The sequence below is a fragment of the Gopherus flavomarginatus genome, chromosome 2 (genome assembly GCF_025201925.1).
Source record: "Gopherus flavomarginatus isolate rGopFla2 chromosome 2, rGopFla2.mat.asm, whole genome shotgun sequence".
In the NCBI taxonomy this organism is placed as follows: domain Eukaryota; kingdom Metazoa; phylum Chordata; order Testudines; family Testudinidae; genus Gopherus; species Gopherus flavomarginatus.
The window spans coordinates 95,661,473-95,677,383 of NC_066618.1; the positions used below are offsets into that span (position 1 = coordinate 95,661,473).

The 15,911-nt window shown below is 41.7% G+C and overlaps 1 protein-coding gene across 1 annotated transcript in view; it reads right to left on the reverse strand.

Moving 5' to 3' along the window:
- LOC127043701 (mediator of RNA polymerase II transcription subunit 1-like) overlaps positions 1 to 12,180 on the reverse strand; it is a 28,086-nt gene extending 15,906 nt beyond the window's left edge. Inside the window, exons 1-3 of the mRNA XM_050937771.1 lie at positions 11,515 to 12,180; positions 5,587 to 5,629; positions 507 to 610 (exon numbers count right to left, since the gene is read on the reverse strand). Coding sequence (XP_050793728.1) covers positions 507 to 610; positions 5,587 to 5,605 — 123 coding nt within the window. The 5' untranslated portion in view covers positions 5,606 to 5,629; positions 11,515 to 12,180. The remainder of the gene's footprint in view (positions 1 to 506; positions 611 to 5,586; positions 5,630 to 11,514) is intronic.
- Positions 12,181 to 15,911: the final 3,731 nt, after the last annotated feature.

Below are 15,911 nucleotides of genomic sequence, written 5' to 3' on the forward strand. Positions count from 1 at the left end.
CTCTCAACTGACCCACAGTCCCCCATGAATGGCCAATCCTGAGCGCCTTACGTAGGTCCTAAGCCAGCAATGATTTATGCACATGCTTAACTGGGATTATTCACATTGCATAGAGTTAAGGGTGTGTCTAAGTCTTTGTGGGGTCACAACCTTCGGGCTCAGTCATTCTTTACTGAGGCCAACTCCCACTGAAGTCAAAAACTGAAAAGGCCTCAAGCCCTTAAGAAGTATTATGAAAATTGCTAAGATTATCAAACAAGGCCTGCATTTGGCTCAACATTGTTAATGGAAAGCAACTCCCTGCATGGTTTTAAAGTATCCACGTCAATTCTAAGAAACAGAAATCAGGCTTTCATAGGTGTAAGAAAGCTCCATGAAAAAAGCTTCACCTTAAACAAAAAAAAAGTCCCAGAAAAATTTCAGATTAGAGACTTTTCTGTTGTTTGCCCTTTCGTCAAAGACCCTCATCTTATCCAGCTGCCAACAAACTTGCTGATATTTCTTACCATGCAAAGACGTACAAGTTTCAGAGTTTCAATCCAGGGTTTTTGTGCATATTTTAGATGCAGCTTGTCCATTAAAGCATTTATTGAAATAAGTTTCACAGGATCTGGAAAATATTTTGAAATTTTCTAACATGCAATACTGTATTTTACAAGTTACTTTATCAGTAAAAAGAAAATGGGTTGTTCATTATACCTATTCTACTTAAACTGTATAGATAAGTTCACAGATGTTGCACTTCAAGTAAGGAAACAGAGGAAAGATGGATTTGAATTTTGTATACAATAATTTAATCATAATAGGCAGTGTTGACATTTCTCAGGGTGCATTTCTGTGTGTTAGCTTTGTTTTTCTACATCTTTTTGTGCAAGCAAATGTAGACTTCACTTCCACGTGGACAAAACCTCATGCCGACATGGAGCTTATTGAAGACTTAATTAGCCTACAGAGATGGGCAAACAAGGGGCAGACCCTGTCTCGATACCTGGCACAAGGGGCAGCAGCAGAGGGAGAAAGGCAGTCCCTGACAGACATGGAGAAGGGAAAACAAAAACCACCTCCTGGGGGCTGTCAATGGAAAAAGGAGACAAGACAACCCCGGGGCTGGTAGTGACATGCGAAGAGGAAGCGTGGAAACTGCAACAGGAACAGGATCAGGACCAAGGGCAGGAACCAGACTGAGATCAGGGCCCCAGCAGTTAAGCCACCACAATGCTACACCTCTTGACCAGGCACGGAGTTCAAGGGGATGGGTATAGAGGAAAGGGGTCCTCTATGAAGTCAGGCCAGGGTACCAGTGTAGACTTGGCACCCTCAGTCACTCCCCCCCCCCCCAACAAAGCAGCAGTCACCACCACAGGAACAGAGAAGATACAATCACTCAGTCCAGTAATAGTATCCCCCTCCACAATGTCCTGCAGCAGCTCCATACACAGCTCCCCTTCCTCCTCCAGGATACCACCAGCAGCTGAGAAGCAACTGCAGCCAGCCAACCAACTAGCCAGGAGACCCAAGGATGGTAGCAATGGTGGGGTCATTCATTCCTCTCTGGAGAGCAGGCCACCAGGGCCCTTCAAACAACAGCCAGGGAGACAACAGGAGGGGTCTGTCTGACCAGGGGAGAAGTGGGGCAACAGTAGCTGCCCCAACTGAGAGCTGATACCTGACCCCACACTGATCACTTTAGCATTAATTAGGTCCACCTGTAGATTATGAAATGGGTATAGGAAGCATTCAAACTGGCTCCACCTCTGTGGCACTAGATGGGGATCAGTGGTGGGAAACAGAGCCCAGGCAAGAAGGTCTAGGAGCTATCCTGACAATAAATGTCACTTGGTGCAACCAGGAGCATTCCAAACACAAAAAGAGTAAAAGTCACTCCCAATAGTTGGAGAGGGGAGTATCTTCCGCTCATCCTAACTGATTGAGCTCATAGCCACATTGCAAACTTTCTAGAATAATATCAGAAGGGAGGAAATTCCTCTTCCCCCACCAGCTCACAGGTGGGGATAATAGAGGGGGCACATCAGAGGGGCTTTTTACACACAGCTTTCCTAGTTGTGCATGATGCCGCTGCGCACAGCTGCCTGCCCCCACTGCATTCAGTGCAAGCACACTACGCACGTGGGAGGGATTTGGGGCAGGGTGTGCAATGTACCCACAGAATACAAGCGGCCCGGACTGGAGGGGGTGTTTGGTGACAAGTGGCAGCTCGGAGAGGCTGGGGGCAAGCAAGAGCTCAGATCCCAAGTACCAAACATGCGGAAGTAGTTTGCGGGTAAACAAGACAACCACATCTTCCCTGTCTGCTCAGCTCCGCGGAGCTGTAAAACCCCCAGCCTCAGGAGCGAGCAGAGCCTCAGCCCTGGTGCGCCTTCCTCTCAGGGCCACCTTGTCCCCGGGCCACCCTCATTTACCAGCCTCCTGGGACCCTGCCTCACTGCCGCAGGAACCTGGCTGGGGCCAGGAGCAGAGGGACAGCGGCTCGCTCCTCTCCTTGGGACTGAGGAGATGCTGCATCCTCTGCATCTCCAGGCTGTTTGCTGGGCTGGGTCCTCAGCCGCTGGCGCCCCCCGCCCCCCGCCCCCGGATACTTGCAGCAGCAACTGTGGCCCATTCACTGGAAATGCTTCCTAATGAGCCGGAGCCAGAGGGCACGTGAAAAGCCCCTGAGTCTCCCCCACACCCAGCGCAGCCCGAGCAAGAACTTTCCCCCAAACCAGGGGCTGCTGCTCTGTCCAGTAGCGCAGACAAGCTGACCGAGGGAGATTTTAAATGTCTCATTCACACACAGTAAAACCCTGTCCCCGCCCCTTCCCGAGAGAGAACCTAACACACGGCAAAATCCCCTCCCACCTACCTACTCCATCCCTCAGAAGGGGGAAACGGAAACTCATGACTGCAAAGTGCCCGCCTCTTAGCCCAGACTTAGGAGAAGAGACACAAAACAAAAGCTTATCCTTCCTATTTTGTTCCACCTCGAGATAACAGAGATTGTAACACCCCATCTCCCTCCCACTCAGGGATTTTCCTACACGCGTTCCCAGTTTAGTCATTTTCCAACCCCTCCCTGTAAATTTGAATACCCCCTCTAATTTCAGTTTCCCAGGGAAAGTACTGTCTCCCATCCTTTTGCACCCCAGGAGGGAGACTATATAAACACATGGGGGAGGAATTCATAATAAAGCAGTTAAGTTCCCACGCCAGAGCTGACCTTCCAGTCTAGGAGCTGGAGTAAAGGATGTAACCTTCCATGCCATTTGCATGGTGTCCAACTGCCACTGGATTTGTGGCCCAGTGGCTGTTCCCCAGGCCAGCTTCCACTATTTCTCTTCATACTTCCTATGTGGGCCTCAGGGACCTGCACCACTCCCACATAGAGCACAAGGGATGGGCTGTGGTCCCCTAACACCAGGTTTAATCTCAAGCACTGTCCTTAAACTTCATCCCTAAATGGAGGAGTTATAGAGTCTTTGCTCTGAAGGGCAGCCCAACACTGGAAGGAATGCAGGACTGCCTGAAGGTCTCTTGTCTACATCATATGGTATTGTTTAGATGTATGGTACTATTTGCCTTGTTCTTTTGTTTGTTTTGAACAATGCCTTCACACCATTATCACCACTCATACTGTGAAGTCAGACTCATAACATAAAAAGGTACTGGTCCTGCAAACACTTAAGTGCATGAGTAGGATGTGAACAGTCCGATTGACTTCAGTAGAATAACTCCAAGTAATGCAGTAAGCATTTGCAGGATCAGGGCCATGGGCCTAGTTTGGAGGTGGCAGGGGGGCATTCCTCCCCCAAAACTGCAAGCATCGAGCTGGCTTGGAATTTGCCCTCACCCACATGCGGCTCCTTTGACCTGACTGGAACTCCTCTTCCCCCTCCAATACAGGAGTGAAACTATGCCTATGATCGGGGCCTAATTGTCTTGTGGGAAGTGGGACAAACCTCTGAAAATCAAGGCCTTATCCCACAAATACAGGTGCCAGAACCACAGAATACAAACAAATGTATTTTAAGCATGCAGTAGGATGAAGTTACATGCTTAAGTCACAGTTTGCAAAATGAGGTGCTCAGTTATGCTGAAGATGTAATTAAGTGAATGCCCAGCCACCTAATTGTACTCTTTTATTAGGTATACTTTAGTCTCAGCCTCTGAAGAGCTACAGTTTGAAATTTTTTGAAGTGACTTCCAATATAATTGCCAGCTTTACCTGTGAAAAATAGAGCATCTGTTGGAAAATTTAGGCCAATTTTTTTCCAGCAATTACAGAGAATCATTCTTTGGCTCCAATTTGTCTGAATTTCTTACTGAAAAGCAGGCTTCCTACTAGCCAAGAACTGTTTGATGGCTTGAGTGAAATGAGTTGAAATCTCAATCTAATTCTACTGAACACAGATGTACATCACATAATACACCACAACAACTAGCAGTACTGAGTACATCAGTGATAATTTTCATCAGAAAGACCAAGGCTCCTGGGCCTGATCCAAAGCCCACTGAAGTTAGAGAATTTTTCCATTGACTTTGATGGGATTTGATCAGGCCTTGAATGAGCATGCAGAATGAATTGCCCTCTCACTCTGCAAAAGAGAATGCCTTCAAAATATAGTGAGAAGGCTTGTGCTGCTTGCCTTCTCTGGTAGCAGTTGCTCTGAGAATAGCGGATATAAGCCTCCAATGCTCTCAATCTAGCACTGTTCATAAACTTAAAATTCACTTTAGACATTTTTGTAAAAGAGGATGAAAGAATCTTTTCAACTGGGCTTGAATTTTCATCACTTTATTTAGATATTATATTTTGTGCTGCCTGAATATGGATGCTTTGTTGCCAACCCTTTGTAGGGATGCTGCTTGTCTCGGAACAGTGTTTCTCTGCTTGGCTACATAAAAATAATGTGCGCTACCATTATACACGAGTAAGGGGAGCTTATATATTGATTGAAAGCTCCTCACATAAAACTATTGTTCAGACATGTACAGAACTATTGTATCAAGTTATATGCAAGAGCAGAGTTAGAAATGTTAAATAATTAAAAAGAAGCCAGTTATAGAATTACAAAAAATTAAATGATTAAGTTGTGTCATTAAAAAAATTAAAGGCAGCAGGCCAAACTCTATTCTCAATACATGAGATGATTGGAATTGCCATACCAGATCACAGCAGTAGGCCCCCATCTAGTCTAACCTGTCTCCAACTGTGGTAGGTACCTGCAGCTTCTGATGAAGAAACCTTGCAGTGAGTAATTGTGGAATAACTTCCCCTCAGAGAAAGTATCGTCCTAAATCTGAATAGGTAGAGGTTGGTTTATGCCCCAAAGCTTGTGGGTTTATATCTCTTCCAGAGCTCTTTTATAAATTAGTAATTACTATTATTACTCTGTTTGCTGTGTTATTGTAGCCATGTTGGTCCCAGAATATGAGAGAGATAAGGTTGTTACTCTGGTTAGTCTTGTTATACTTTTCTGAATCCTGCTAAGTTCCTGGCCTCGATGATCTCTTGGGACAATGAGTTTCACAGGATAATTGTGCATCCAATGAAAAAGTACTTTCTTTTATCAGGTTTGAATGTATTACCGTAGTTTTCCCGTTTCATTGAATGTCCTCTTGTTCTTGTTTTCTGCAAAAGGATCAATACACATTCTCAATCAGTACACCAGCATGAATCCAAAATAACTATTCGCTTCTGTGAAGTTACTCCAGATTTGTGACCGTGCAATACGGACAAAGTTTGGTCCCCTGTTCACACTCAACAAAATTTTTAATATGAGCAATTTGGAAAAGGTTCAGAGATTTTCTTTTTTTTTAATATAATGGTAGTGGATTGTTTGTTTTTCTATTAAGAATATGCCCAATATAGAAACTTTGCATATGAATCTTACACATAAACAATAAATCAGTAACACATTTCTTATCAGGCTTGTTCAAATATTTTCTCAGCTCTTTTCCCAAGAGAGAGGAAAAAAGCCCTTTCTATATGTAAGTCCTCAGTTGGATGGTGGTGGATTGGAATACAACAGCTGCATAACAGCTCACAGTAACTTTACACAAATAATTTAGGACTGTGTACATTTAAAACTACAGAAGCAATTTAGGTATGCAAAATATGATTGCCTGAACTGATATTTGGCCAGGACATAAAGGTTAACACCCTGTTCTTTCAAAAAGTTTCATGGAACATAACATAATCAGAAATGGTTAGAACCTAGTTTTAAATCTCATTCAAAAGACAGAATAATGCCCTCTAGCATCTTGCTGGAGCACTGGTCAATATCCACCAAAACTACTGAACAACCAACAGCATTTCCTAACATAGCCTGGCCAATCTTCCATTTTAGCACTACCTAAACTCAACCCTGCTTAGCTTTCAAGAACAAGGTCACAGCCTAGACCTTTATGGCTAAAGGCCATGAACATTACACTGTAGCTTTTAATCTTTCATTTACTCACTATCTCATATCTACAATTACAGATATAAGTACTTTGTGCATGAGAAAAGATTTTTTTCCGAGTATCAAAATCTCAGTGCCTGTATTTCACTTCACTCGAACTATATAGGCGGATTCAATTTCACTTCATAACTTATAGAATCAGCCTCTTAGCAGTCTAAGTCTACAGTGTGAGTCACTTAACTCTGCCAAGCTTTGGCTGCTTTTCTCTCACCCATCATTATCACACAATCCCATCTATTGGAAGGCTAACGCTTTATAGACAGACATGGGACAAAAATAGTTTTGTGGCAAATGATCATGAATGTAAAAATGAAATTACACTAGTTTATCTAATAGACATATTTTTTCAGTCTGGGAATAACTGGGAAGTGTCAAACATTCCTGCATGGTGGCAGCATTGCTGTCCCCGGGTATTCATTGCTTGGATCGCCTTTCCCATGTTGACAGGGAACAGGCATAATTCGTCTCCAGACCCTGGTGTGAATAACCTCATGAGTGAACATGGCCAGGCTTCATTATATATATATACACACACATACACATACACACACAGTTTTCTTTGGCAAGGCTTTAGAGGCCATGGGAATGACTGATTACTGGTACAGGAACTATTTTCTTGCTCATCCCCCAATCTCCCATCCTTCTAACCTTTACTATAGAATTTTAATAATTAAGGGCCAGATTCTACTGCTTTGTATTCATGTATGTTATTCATTTGAAATCAGTGGAACTACTCACAAATGGCCTGATCCAACAACCACTGAAGTCCATGGATTAGCTCCAGTTGAATACAATAGGCATGCAATCAGGCTCAGATTAAGGTATTTGTGCAGAACTGAGCAGAATTAAAATTACAAGGATATGTTTTAGGTCCAAATTGAAAATGTTACATCTGGAAGAGAAAATAAATGGGAAATCAAGGGACAGCTGAGATGGAAATTCAGGCAGGGCAATAGGTAGGAGGGATAGAGATCACTTGGGAGATAGAGGGAAGGAGGTAGTGTGGTGAGACACTTACAGAATAATAATACGTAGCTCTTTCATGGTGCTTTTCATCTGTAGCTTTCAAAGAGGTCAGTATCATTATCTCCATTTTACAGATGAGGAAATTGAGGTATAGGAGGGAAAAATGACTTGCACCAGAGTTAGGTCTTGAATCTAGCTTTTAAGATTAAATCCCGTACTCAATCCACTAGGCCACACTAGAACAGAGATAAGGTGAGGAAGACATGAAGGAAGAAAAAAGTAGATGGTGAAAAATAATGGACTAACACAAGGGGAAAGGATGTAAAATAATTAGTGATAGAGTTAAAACATGAATAGGTAGAAGAGGAAAAATGGAATATAGAGAAGAGAAAATACAGCAATAGAAAGGAAAGGAAAAAGAAATGCAAGAAAATACATACAAATTTAAGAGCAGAAACATGTATCTATTTTATTTACCATATTTTTATGGTATTATCATGGTAGAAAAGGGACAGCTGAAAGGACAGAGGGTCTACTTTAAGCCTGTGGGCTTAAGCTACTGTTGAGCCGATAGTGGGTTGGAAAGGAGTCTTCAGACTGAAATGTTCTGGTTGAACTTGACTAGGATCCTCTCTCTCTTTCTCTCTATATGCAGAGAAGAAGAAAAACTGTATGTGATGTGTATAAAAGTTTTATTGGCATAGTTTTGGGATGGACATATTATTCAGGTGTGATGAAGCCATGAGTGAGTAATGTAGGTCACTCCAAACCAGTACCAGTAAAATCTTTATACCATACATCACTGTCACATCATCTCTATGTGCTATAAACTTACAAAGTAGCTATTAACTAATATCTTTCCAGAAACTCATAACATTTTCTCAAATAGCTTTTATAGTCATAATAATGTTGCAATTTCTATGTTCTGATTTCTCACAGTCTGTCAAGAGCTATATCCCATTGAAAGTACAGGATTCCTGGCAATCTAGTGAGATGAAACTACCCTTCCTAGCCCTGATGATTCATGAAATATCTGACTTTAAACCTGCCAGTACCCCTGAACTAATTATTTTACACTGCATCTCAGGCTTCTGAGCTTCTCTATACACTCAAAGAAGAAAACATTCTGGGACAAGAAAAATGGCTTTTATTTGAAGTGTAACTGAAGTTTTGGAATGCTAGAAGTTATACAGCAGAGAGAGATTATTGGGCAGAGTACAGATGATAAATGAAGTTTATCTCATTACCCTGCAATTTATTACACTAATACCACCACATAGATTTGAGATGTTCACAATCTGGACCTGAATTTTGCGTCCTGAACATATCTAATCTTTATTATTTGTTTGCATATCAGTAGCACCCCAACTGATTGATATCCAGATCCCGTTGTACCTGGTGCAGTGCAAAAGCATAAAAGACAATCCCTGCCCTAAAGGGCTTACACTCTAAATAGATAAGTCAGAGAAATGGTGCGAAGGGAAACAGAAGCCCAGAGAGATGAAGGCCAAGATCCTGTAAGGTATTTAGGTGCCAACTCCTATTAATTTCAACAGGAGTTAGCCACCTAAAGACCTCTGAAGTGACTTGTCAAGATCCCACATCCTAGCCAGACAACAGAAATGAGATCACTTGAGTTCCATTGTAGTGCATTATCCACTAGGCCATGTTGCCTCTCTCACTGTTACATTGTTAAAAAATATTTAAAAATTTTCATAGCTATACAAGCAATATTTTGATGTATTATTATTAATGCCTAATATTGGACAGAGGAAGTTGAAACTTTCTAGCCATTTACATTTTTCATTGGGTAAGACTGCGTCAGAACACACAGTCCTTGAGATTTGTGGTTTATTTCCTTCAATACTGTTGCTTAAGGTGTCAATCTGCAAGCAAACCTCCTCCTACACATTTATTACTTTAAATATAAAAGGCATGTTAAACTTAATATAATTGTGCACCAGTCTTAAAAGAGGAAAAGCAATTCATACATAGAAAATACTACCACCCTCATGGTGATTGCAGTTCAGCAATACCTTCCAGTGGGAATGCCTGCCCACCCACAGACTCACAGCAGATCCCCAGCATATACATTTTCTGCTGGAATAGGAGGTTGCTCTCAAAAGCAGTCAGTGACTCTGTCCTCTTTCTATTTTTGCGCCCTAGATAAATGGAATCTATTCAACCCTGATGGATTTATTGAAATCTTACAGGGAAAATTGGCATTTCTTGCATGGTAAAGCTGCACAGACTGCATTTTCTGATGAGAGTGGCTCATTCATGTATGTCACCAGAACCCTGAGCTAAAATTACAGTCTTAAATTATATATATTTTGGGTGTGTATATATACTGTGTATTATAATACAAAGATAAATTGAAAGAGAAAAGCTTTTGCGGCTTTGGATTTCGTACTCTGTACTCAAATAGCACAGCAGGGCTTATCACAGGCACTACGGCATGATCTTTATACTGCATAGTATCAAATTATTTAAAACAACTGAAGTTCTCAGTGTAGCATTCTTACTATTTAAATTATTATGCAACACCAGACCTGACAAATATAAAATTGTCTAAGTCTGTGGTTAGTACCACACTAAACATTTCCATGAACGTTTTGTACACACACATACATGCTAGTACACGTGCTGGGAGACAAAAACAGACAATTGCCACATGCCTAGAAATCCTAGTTCACAGCTGTAAAGACAGGCAGGACCTGATTCTCACTGCCTTGCACCTTGTGTTTTAAACTGGTCCAGAGAATTTTAATAGACTTTCACAGAAATATTTCTGTTGATCTTATGTTAGAAAGTTTATTTTTCCACTCCCCTAGCACAGGTGTAAATAATTACGCAGGTTCAAGGTAGGGGAGAATCAGGCCCTTGGTTTTATAGAAATAAGTTCTTACAAAACCTAGCACCAAGAGAAATATTTCCATGACATTTTTTTTTAAATCCCAATGGAACAATTTAACAAACAACCCAATAAGTGTTCCACTGAAGCCTTTGCAATCCCACATTTGCATGAGAACCTGAAAGTGAAATTTATTATTAAATGACTCTAAGCAAATGTAAAATTGACTAATCTATTTTCATTTTATAAACTGAGTGAAATGCAAAAATTAAACAAACATAAATAGTGAAAAATATTTGTTTTGTAAAAGCATATAAGGGCAGATTAATTGATATATAAATCTAGTTTAAAGTGGAGTTGTAGTGTTAGAACTGAATGCTGAATTCAGTGGGAAATATGGAAGCTCCATGTTTTCCTTGAAGATTCTGCCTGTGTTTTAGAACTGCAGTAAACTCTTATCTTGTGTTTTGCATGCATGCCAATGTTTAATGAACCAGAGAAGTACAATCACTGCTAATGTGTGACCAGATGGCAAGTTAGCTGTGCTCACATTTCCCACTTTTCAAAAATATTCAGTTTTAAATCAGAAAGAGGAAAGGGATATTGTGAAATAGGTTTTGTTACCATGAAATATAAAACCTTTTAGTTTGGGCTGCAGGATAAAAATGACATTTGTCATCTCAAATGATTGACAACTGGCAGAACTATGACTATATCTAACTGGCAAAAGAGTCAATAAAATCATAATGTTTATTTAATAGGAAAATAGTTGCTTTTTTAGAAATGATCCAATTCCCACTACAATCAATGAAAAGACTTCCACTGACTTAAATGGGATTTCCATTGACTTCAGTGGGAGAGGTCCATTCCTTCTGTGAAGTGAAGGTGGATGATTACCTGTTAGGGGTATGTTTTCACTATCTGCCAGATCGGTGGGTAGCGATCAATCCAGCGGGGATTGATTTATCTAGTCTAGATGTGATAAATCGACCCCCCAAGCGATCTCCCATTGATTCCTGTACTCCAGCGCCATGAGAGGCGCAACAGAGTTGACAGGGGAGCGGCAGCAGTCGACTCACCGCAGTGAAGACACAACGGTAAGTCAATCTAGGTATGTCAACTTTAGCTACGTTATTCAAGTAGTTGAAGTTGCGTAACTTAGATCGATCCCCCCCAGAGGGGTAAGGGAACACAAAAGGAGGAGAACAGTTGCAGCGTACCATACTGACTCACATTACTGGTAGTAGCTCCTTCATAGCAACAATGGACATTTGGAGCTCCATGGGATGCTCAGGGTGCATGGCTGATTGGAAAGAGATGGTGAAACTAAGGAGCAGACATTCTAGGCAGCATTAACATCTGATTCACAGCTTCTCCCAGCTTCATAACAGGAGGTAGTGCAAAGTTGCAGACCAGAGGACCAACAACAGCACAGCGCTGACTCAGTCACAGTTACATGTGAGAAGACCTTGGCTATATTGACAGAGACACAGTGGCAAATGTGGACAACAAACACAGAGATGCATTTTAAGTGGTGCACTGCAACTTTATTAAACTTAACACAGAGGAGGGGCGCTACCCACCCTGTCACCAGACCTTATCTCCCAGGCATGTTAAGTGGTTCAAGTTCAGGGGTTACAGGATTCCCACCATGTAACTTGGGGTAGATTCTCCTCATCCTACCACTAGGACTCAGCTCACTATTTTGAGTCCTACCACTCACCACATGCCACTCAAGGGGCACAGGGAGTACTAAAGTGGGGACCTCAGCCCCCAAAGACCACAAGATCTTCCCCATCCCCTGGGGCCCATGAGTGAAATACCTAGTCTTTTACTTCTGGGAACCATACCTTTTAGCCTTTTAACCACACTAGAAACCGGCCACAAGCCACAATGAACTAACATCCTTACCGAGAACTATCATTAATTATTAAATCCTATTCAACTTCAACTGCACCTCCAGAATCTGGCGAGGAAAATTAAAAACTTCTTAGGCCTTTGCCAATTTGACCCCATGGGAAGAAAAAAGTTGTCTCTGACCCCAAAATAGGTGATCTGTAGAACACAGCTCTGAGGCTATCAGTCCAGGACAAGGAGGGTAGAGTTGCTGAAACAGAGCCAGAAGAGACTTTAGATGGTCTGTGCTAGGGTTTAAATTAATGAAAAAGGGCAAGGGACCAATCATCTCCCTTCCTCCCCAAGCTAGTGAATGGGTGGCTAGAGAATCTGAAGGGAAGGGACACCTTGCATCCCCTCTGCTTGTGTTCTTCTCCCTTGTTCAGCAGGGACTGTTCCAAATGAAGCCAGTGTCGTCAAGTTTCCCAGCTGTTGAGGTGGGTGGCTGGCATTACCAAAGAGCAGGCATTCTATACAGATGCTCCAAGATCTGTAGGCTTGGGATCCCCTGCTATCCCTAGGCTGTGTCCATCTGGAAGGTCATACTCCTATTCCTTCCATGCTGCTACTATTCCCACTCCTAAACAGCAGCTAATGTATGAATTTCTCCCCAGGGTGAAACATGCAGAATGTTTTGCATCTGTTTTCCTCTATCTTCCATAGATTTGGCAATATTTAGGCCCAGGTTATCAGATTTCTCTGATTTAGTTTTGCAGGGTCAAAGATAAGTCAGTTTGTGTGGATGAACACACTCATAGGATTGAGCATTTTATTAGAATGACTTCATTGGAATGTTCCCATGCTGTGATATCCTACCATGCATTTTCTAAAGCTCTATGGGAGATGCAAAAATTAGCTCATAATAAACAGGGTGGCCAAAGAAGCTATATCCCAGGGAAAGATTGACCAAACACTGGCTAAATGCCTAGGATTTGACACTGTGGAGAAAAGTGAGCACAGAGAGCAGCATTAAATGATTATAAAATATTCAACAAGCAGTACAGCTGGTCAAAATATTAAAAAAATTTTTTTTGCACATCCCCCCTCATTATTTTTGCACAAATCTCCCTCCCATCACCATCCTCTGCATCCATTGTTGAAACAATGTTCAAAAATTTTTAGCCAGCTCTAATTACCAGTGATATCCTGAACTGACTAGACTACTGAAGTGTTACAGTTTGATAAGCCAAATATGCAGACCAGGTACTCACTTTCGATAATATAACAGGGTTTAGTGTTTACATAATGGGACTAAATTGTGCTGTTCTTAATTTTGAAACAAATTTCTGTTTAAGTCAAGGGTTTATTAGGAGGTTATTAAGGAGTTAATAAGGAGCTCCCCTGAGTTATTGTTATAACACTGAAATGTGATCTCCTTCAATTATCCCTGTGTTTCACATGGCTACTGTAAATCATTCTGCTCTAACTGGGCACTGAGTAACCACAAAATATAGAACCATCTCAACTTCTGACTACCCCTTCCTTCTTACCTTGTCACTGCACCTAAATTCAGTCTTTTGAATATCTTTCCTCTACTTCTCCTTCCCCTTAAGGAAAGCTCTGGTCTTTCTTGCCCTCACTAAAAATAATAATCTTTTTAAAATTAATGACATGTTCCCCAACCTGTTCCTCCTGGTCACTAACACACACACACCACCCCACCAGATGTCAAAACCCACTGCAAACACACTTTTGTTCTCAACATCTTATGACAATATAATGAAAGATTTCACCAGTTTTGGTTTAAAAACTGAGGTCTTCTCAGATATGACCCTTACTTTCTAAACAGAAGTTTATAGACAGACCATGGTTATCTTGATTAACACTCTAGCCTGAAAAGCCTGTTCTGACCATAGTAAGATTTCTGGCTGATCATCAGAGTCAGGTGGGTATCTTAAAAAAATCCACCAGTACTCACTCTAATAGAAATCTAATTTAACTTTGAATGTATTATATACAAAGAAATCAAGAGAGTTAGTTACTAATATGAACAGATTATGTAACTTCCAGCATCTTAGATATGGAAGTATGTACACATAAAGTAAGTTTACATGCCTGCAGTTAAGAAAGTGATCCACTAATGGAACCAGAAGATTGCTGATGATTTGCACCCTACACCTGATCAAGATGGCTGATGTGTCATGCTATATCTAGTATTTACAAGTTTTTCATTAGAAAATACAATCCAGCTTTGATATGAAATCTCATTTTGAAAACTAAGAAATAAATCCACTAGGCTGGTTTTGGCCTATAAATCACTAAATGGCCTGGGTCCAGCCTCCAGGAGAGACCGCCTCTCTTTCTATGCTGAACTGCTAAAGTTGTGATCAGTGCAGTCACTGAGGCTAGATACCTGTTGGTTTTGTTTTGTGTGCAATTATCCAAGTTATTGCCATGTATAAAGGGGAGGCTCGGTTAAGGGCAGACTGAAAATCAGGCTATGTTCTAATCCAAAACTATGTTGCTGCTAGTTAACATCTGTGCTGACTTCCTGAGTACCTGCAGGAAATACTTTAAGAATGATTGGATTGGGAGCTTGGAATGCATGCTTTTCCCAGTTTTCTTTTTTCCCTCCATATTGTACTTTTTGAATTCTTACTGTCTATCTTTTCTCATCTATCGATCAAGCTAACTTGGATTTTTTTTAACTGCTTCTTAAGTCAAATGCCAATCAACAATTAATGATAACACTGAGCATGCCCTAAACTTTCGTATTCTCACAGTGAGAAGTCCCTTGTCCCAGTATGCATACCTGGGGATTTCCTTCTTCTTCCCTCCTTTTATTATTGCCCTCTACTTTCTTCTGTTTAGGGCTATTTTCTAATAACTGCACAATCACTTTTAAAGTCCTGTGTTTTGATCAAGTGTTAATACTTGTACTATTATATAATACAAGCCAATTATTACTTCACAGATGTGACATTTATTATTTGTCTCTGATTAATTTGTGATATAGTCTGAAACCTTTAATAGAATTGAGATAAAAATAATGTAAAAACACACACAAAAATATGACATTTGGGGCTCAAATTATACTTAGCAGTAGGGTTCACTCCCACCACATTGTGGAGAGTTTGGGCAGAAATGTATGCAATTTAAAAGATTCAGAAGTTGGAAGTTAGATTGGGGTGGGCAGAAACTGTGGAACTTTACTGATGCTCCCCCACAGTAGTTTGTATATTCTGTTGAAAAGATCAGGGGAGAATGAATTAATAACAGTGACATTGCAACAGGACACAATTCTATTCCAGAGTTAACGCTGTATTGAGCTGAATGGGGGCAGTACACAAACTATGGGGAGCTAATTCGACAGTCCATCTGCAGATCCAGAGGCAGCACTGAACTGGAGCATTTTTCTTTGCAAGAATTTATTAAAAGGCTGAAAACATTTTTTGGGGGGGAGAGGGAAAGGGAGAGGCGGGATTTCCTCCTATGCTTCCTCTTCACCCCACAGTGCAGCGTATAGGGAGAGTGTGTGAACACAAGCCACGCCCCTAGTCCTTCCCGCGCCTGGGCGCGCTCCCTTCTACCCAGCTCCTCCCAAACCCCGCCCCCAAGCAGAATTAGCTCCTCCCCTTTCGGTCGCGTCCCCATTCAGGCTCCGCCCCTCCAATAGCCCCGCCCCTCCGCCCCAGCCTATTAGAGGCCGCGGCCTCGCCGTTTCACTTTGAGCACTGTTGCCCTGTTTCCCCCGGAAGTCGCTGCCTGCCTGGCTCCACCCCTACCCGGAAGCA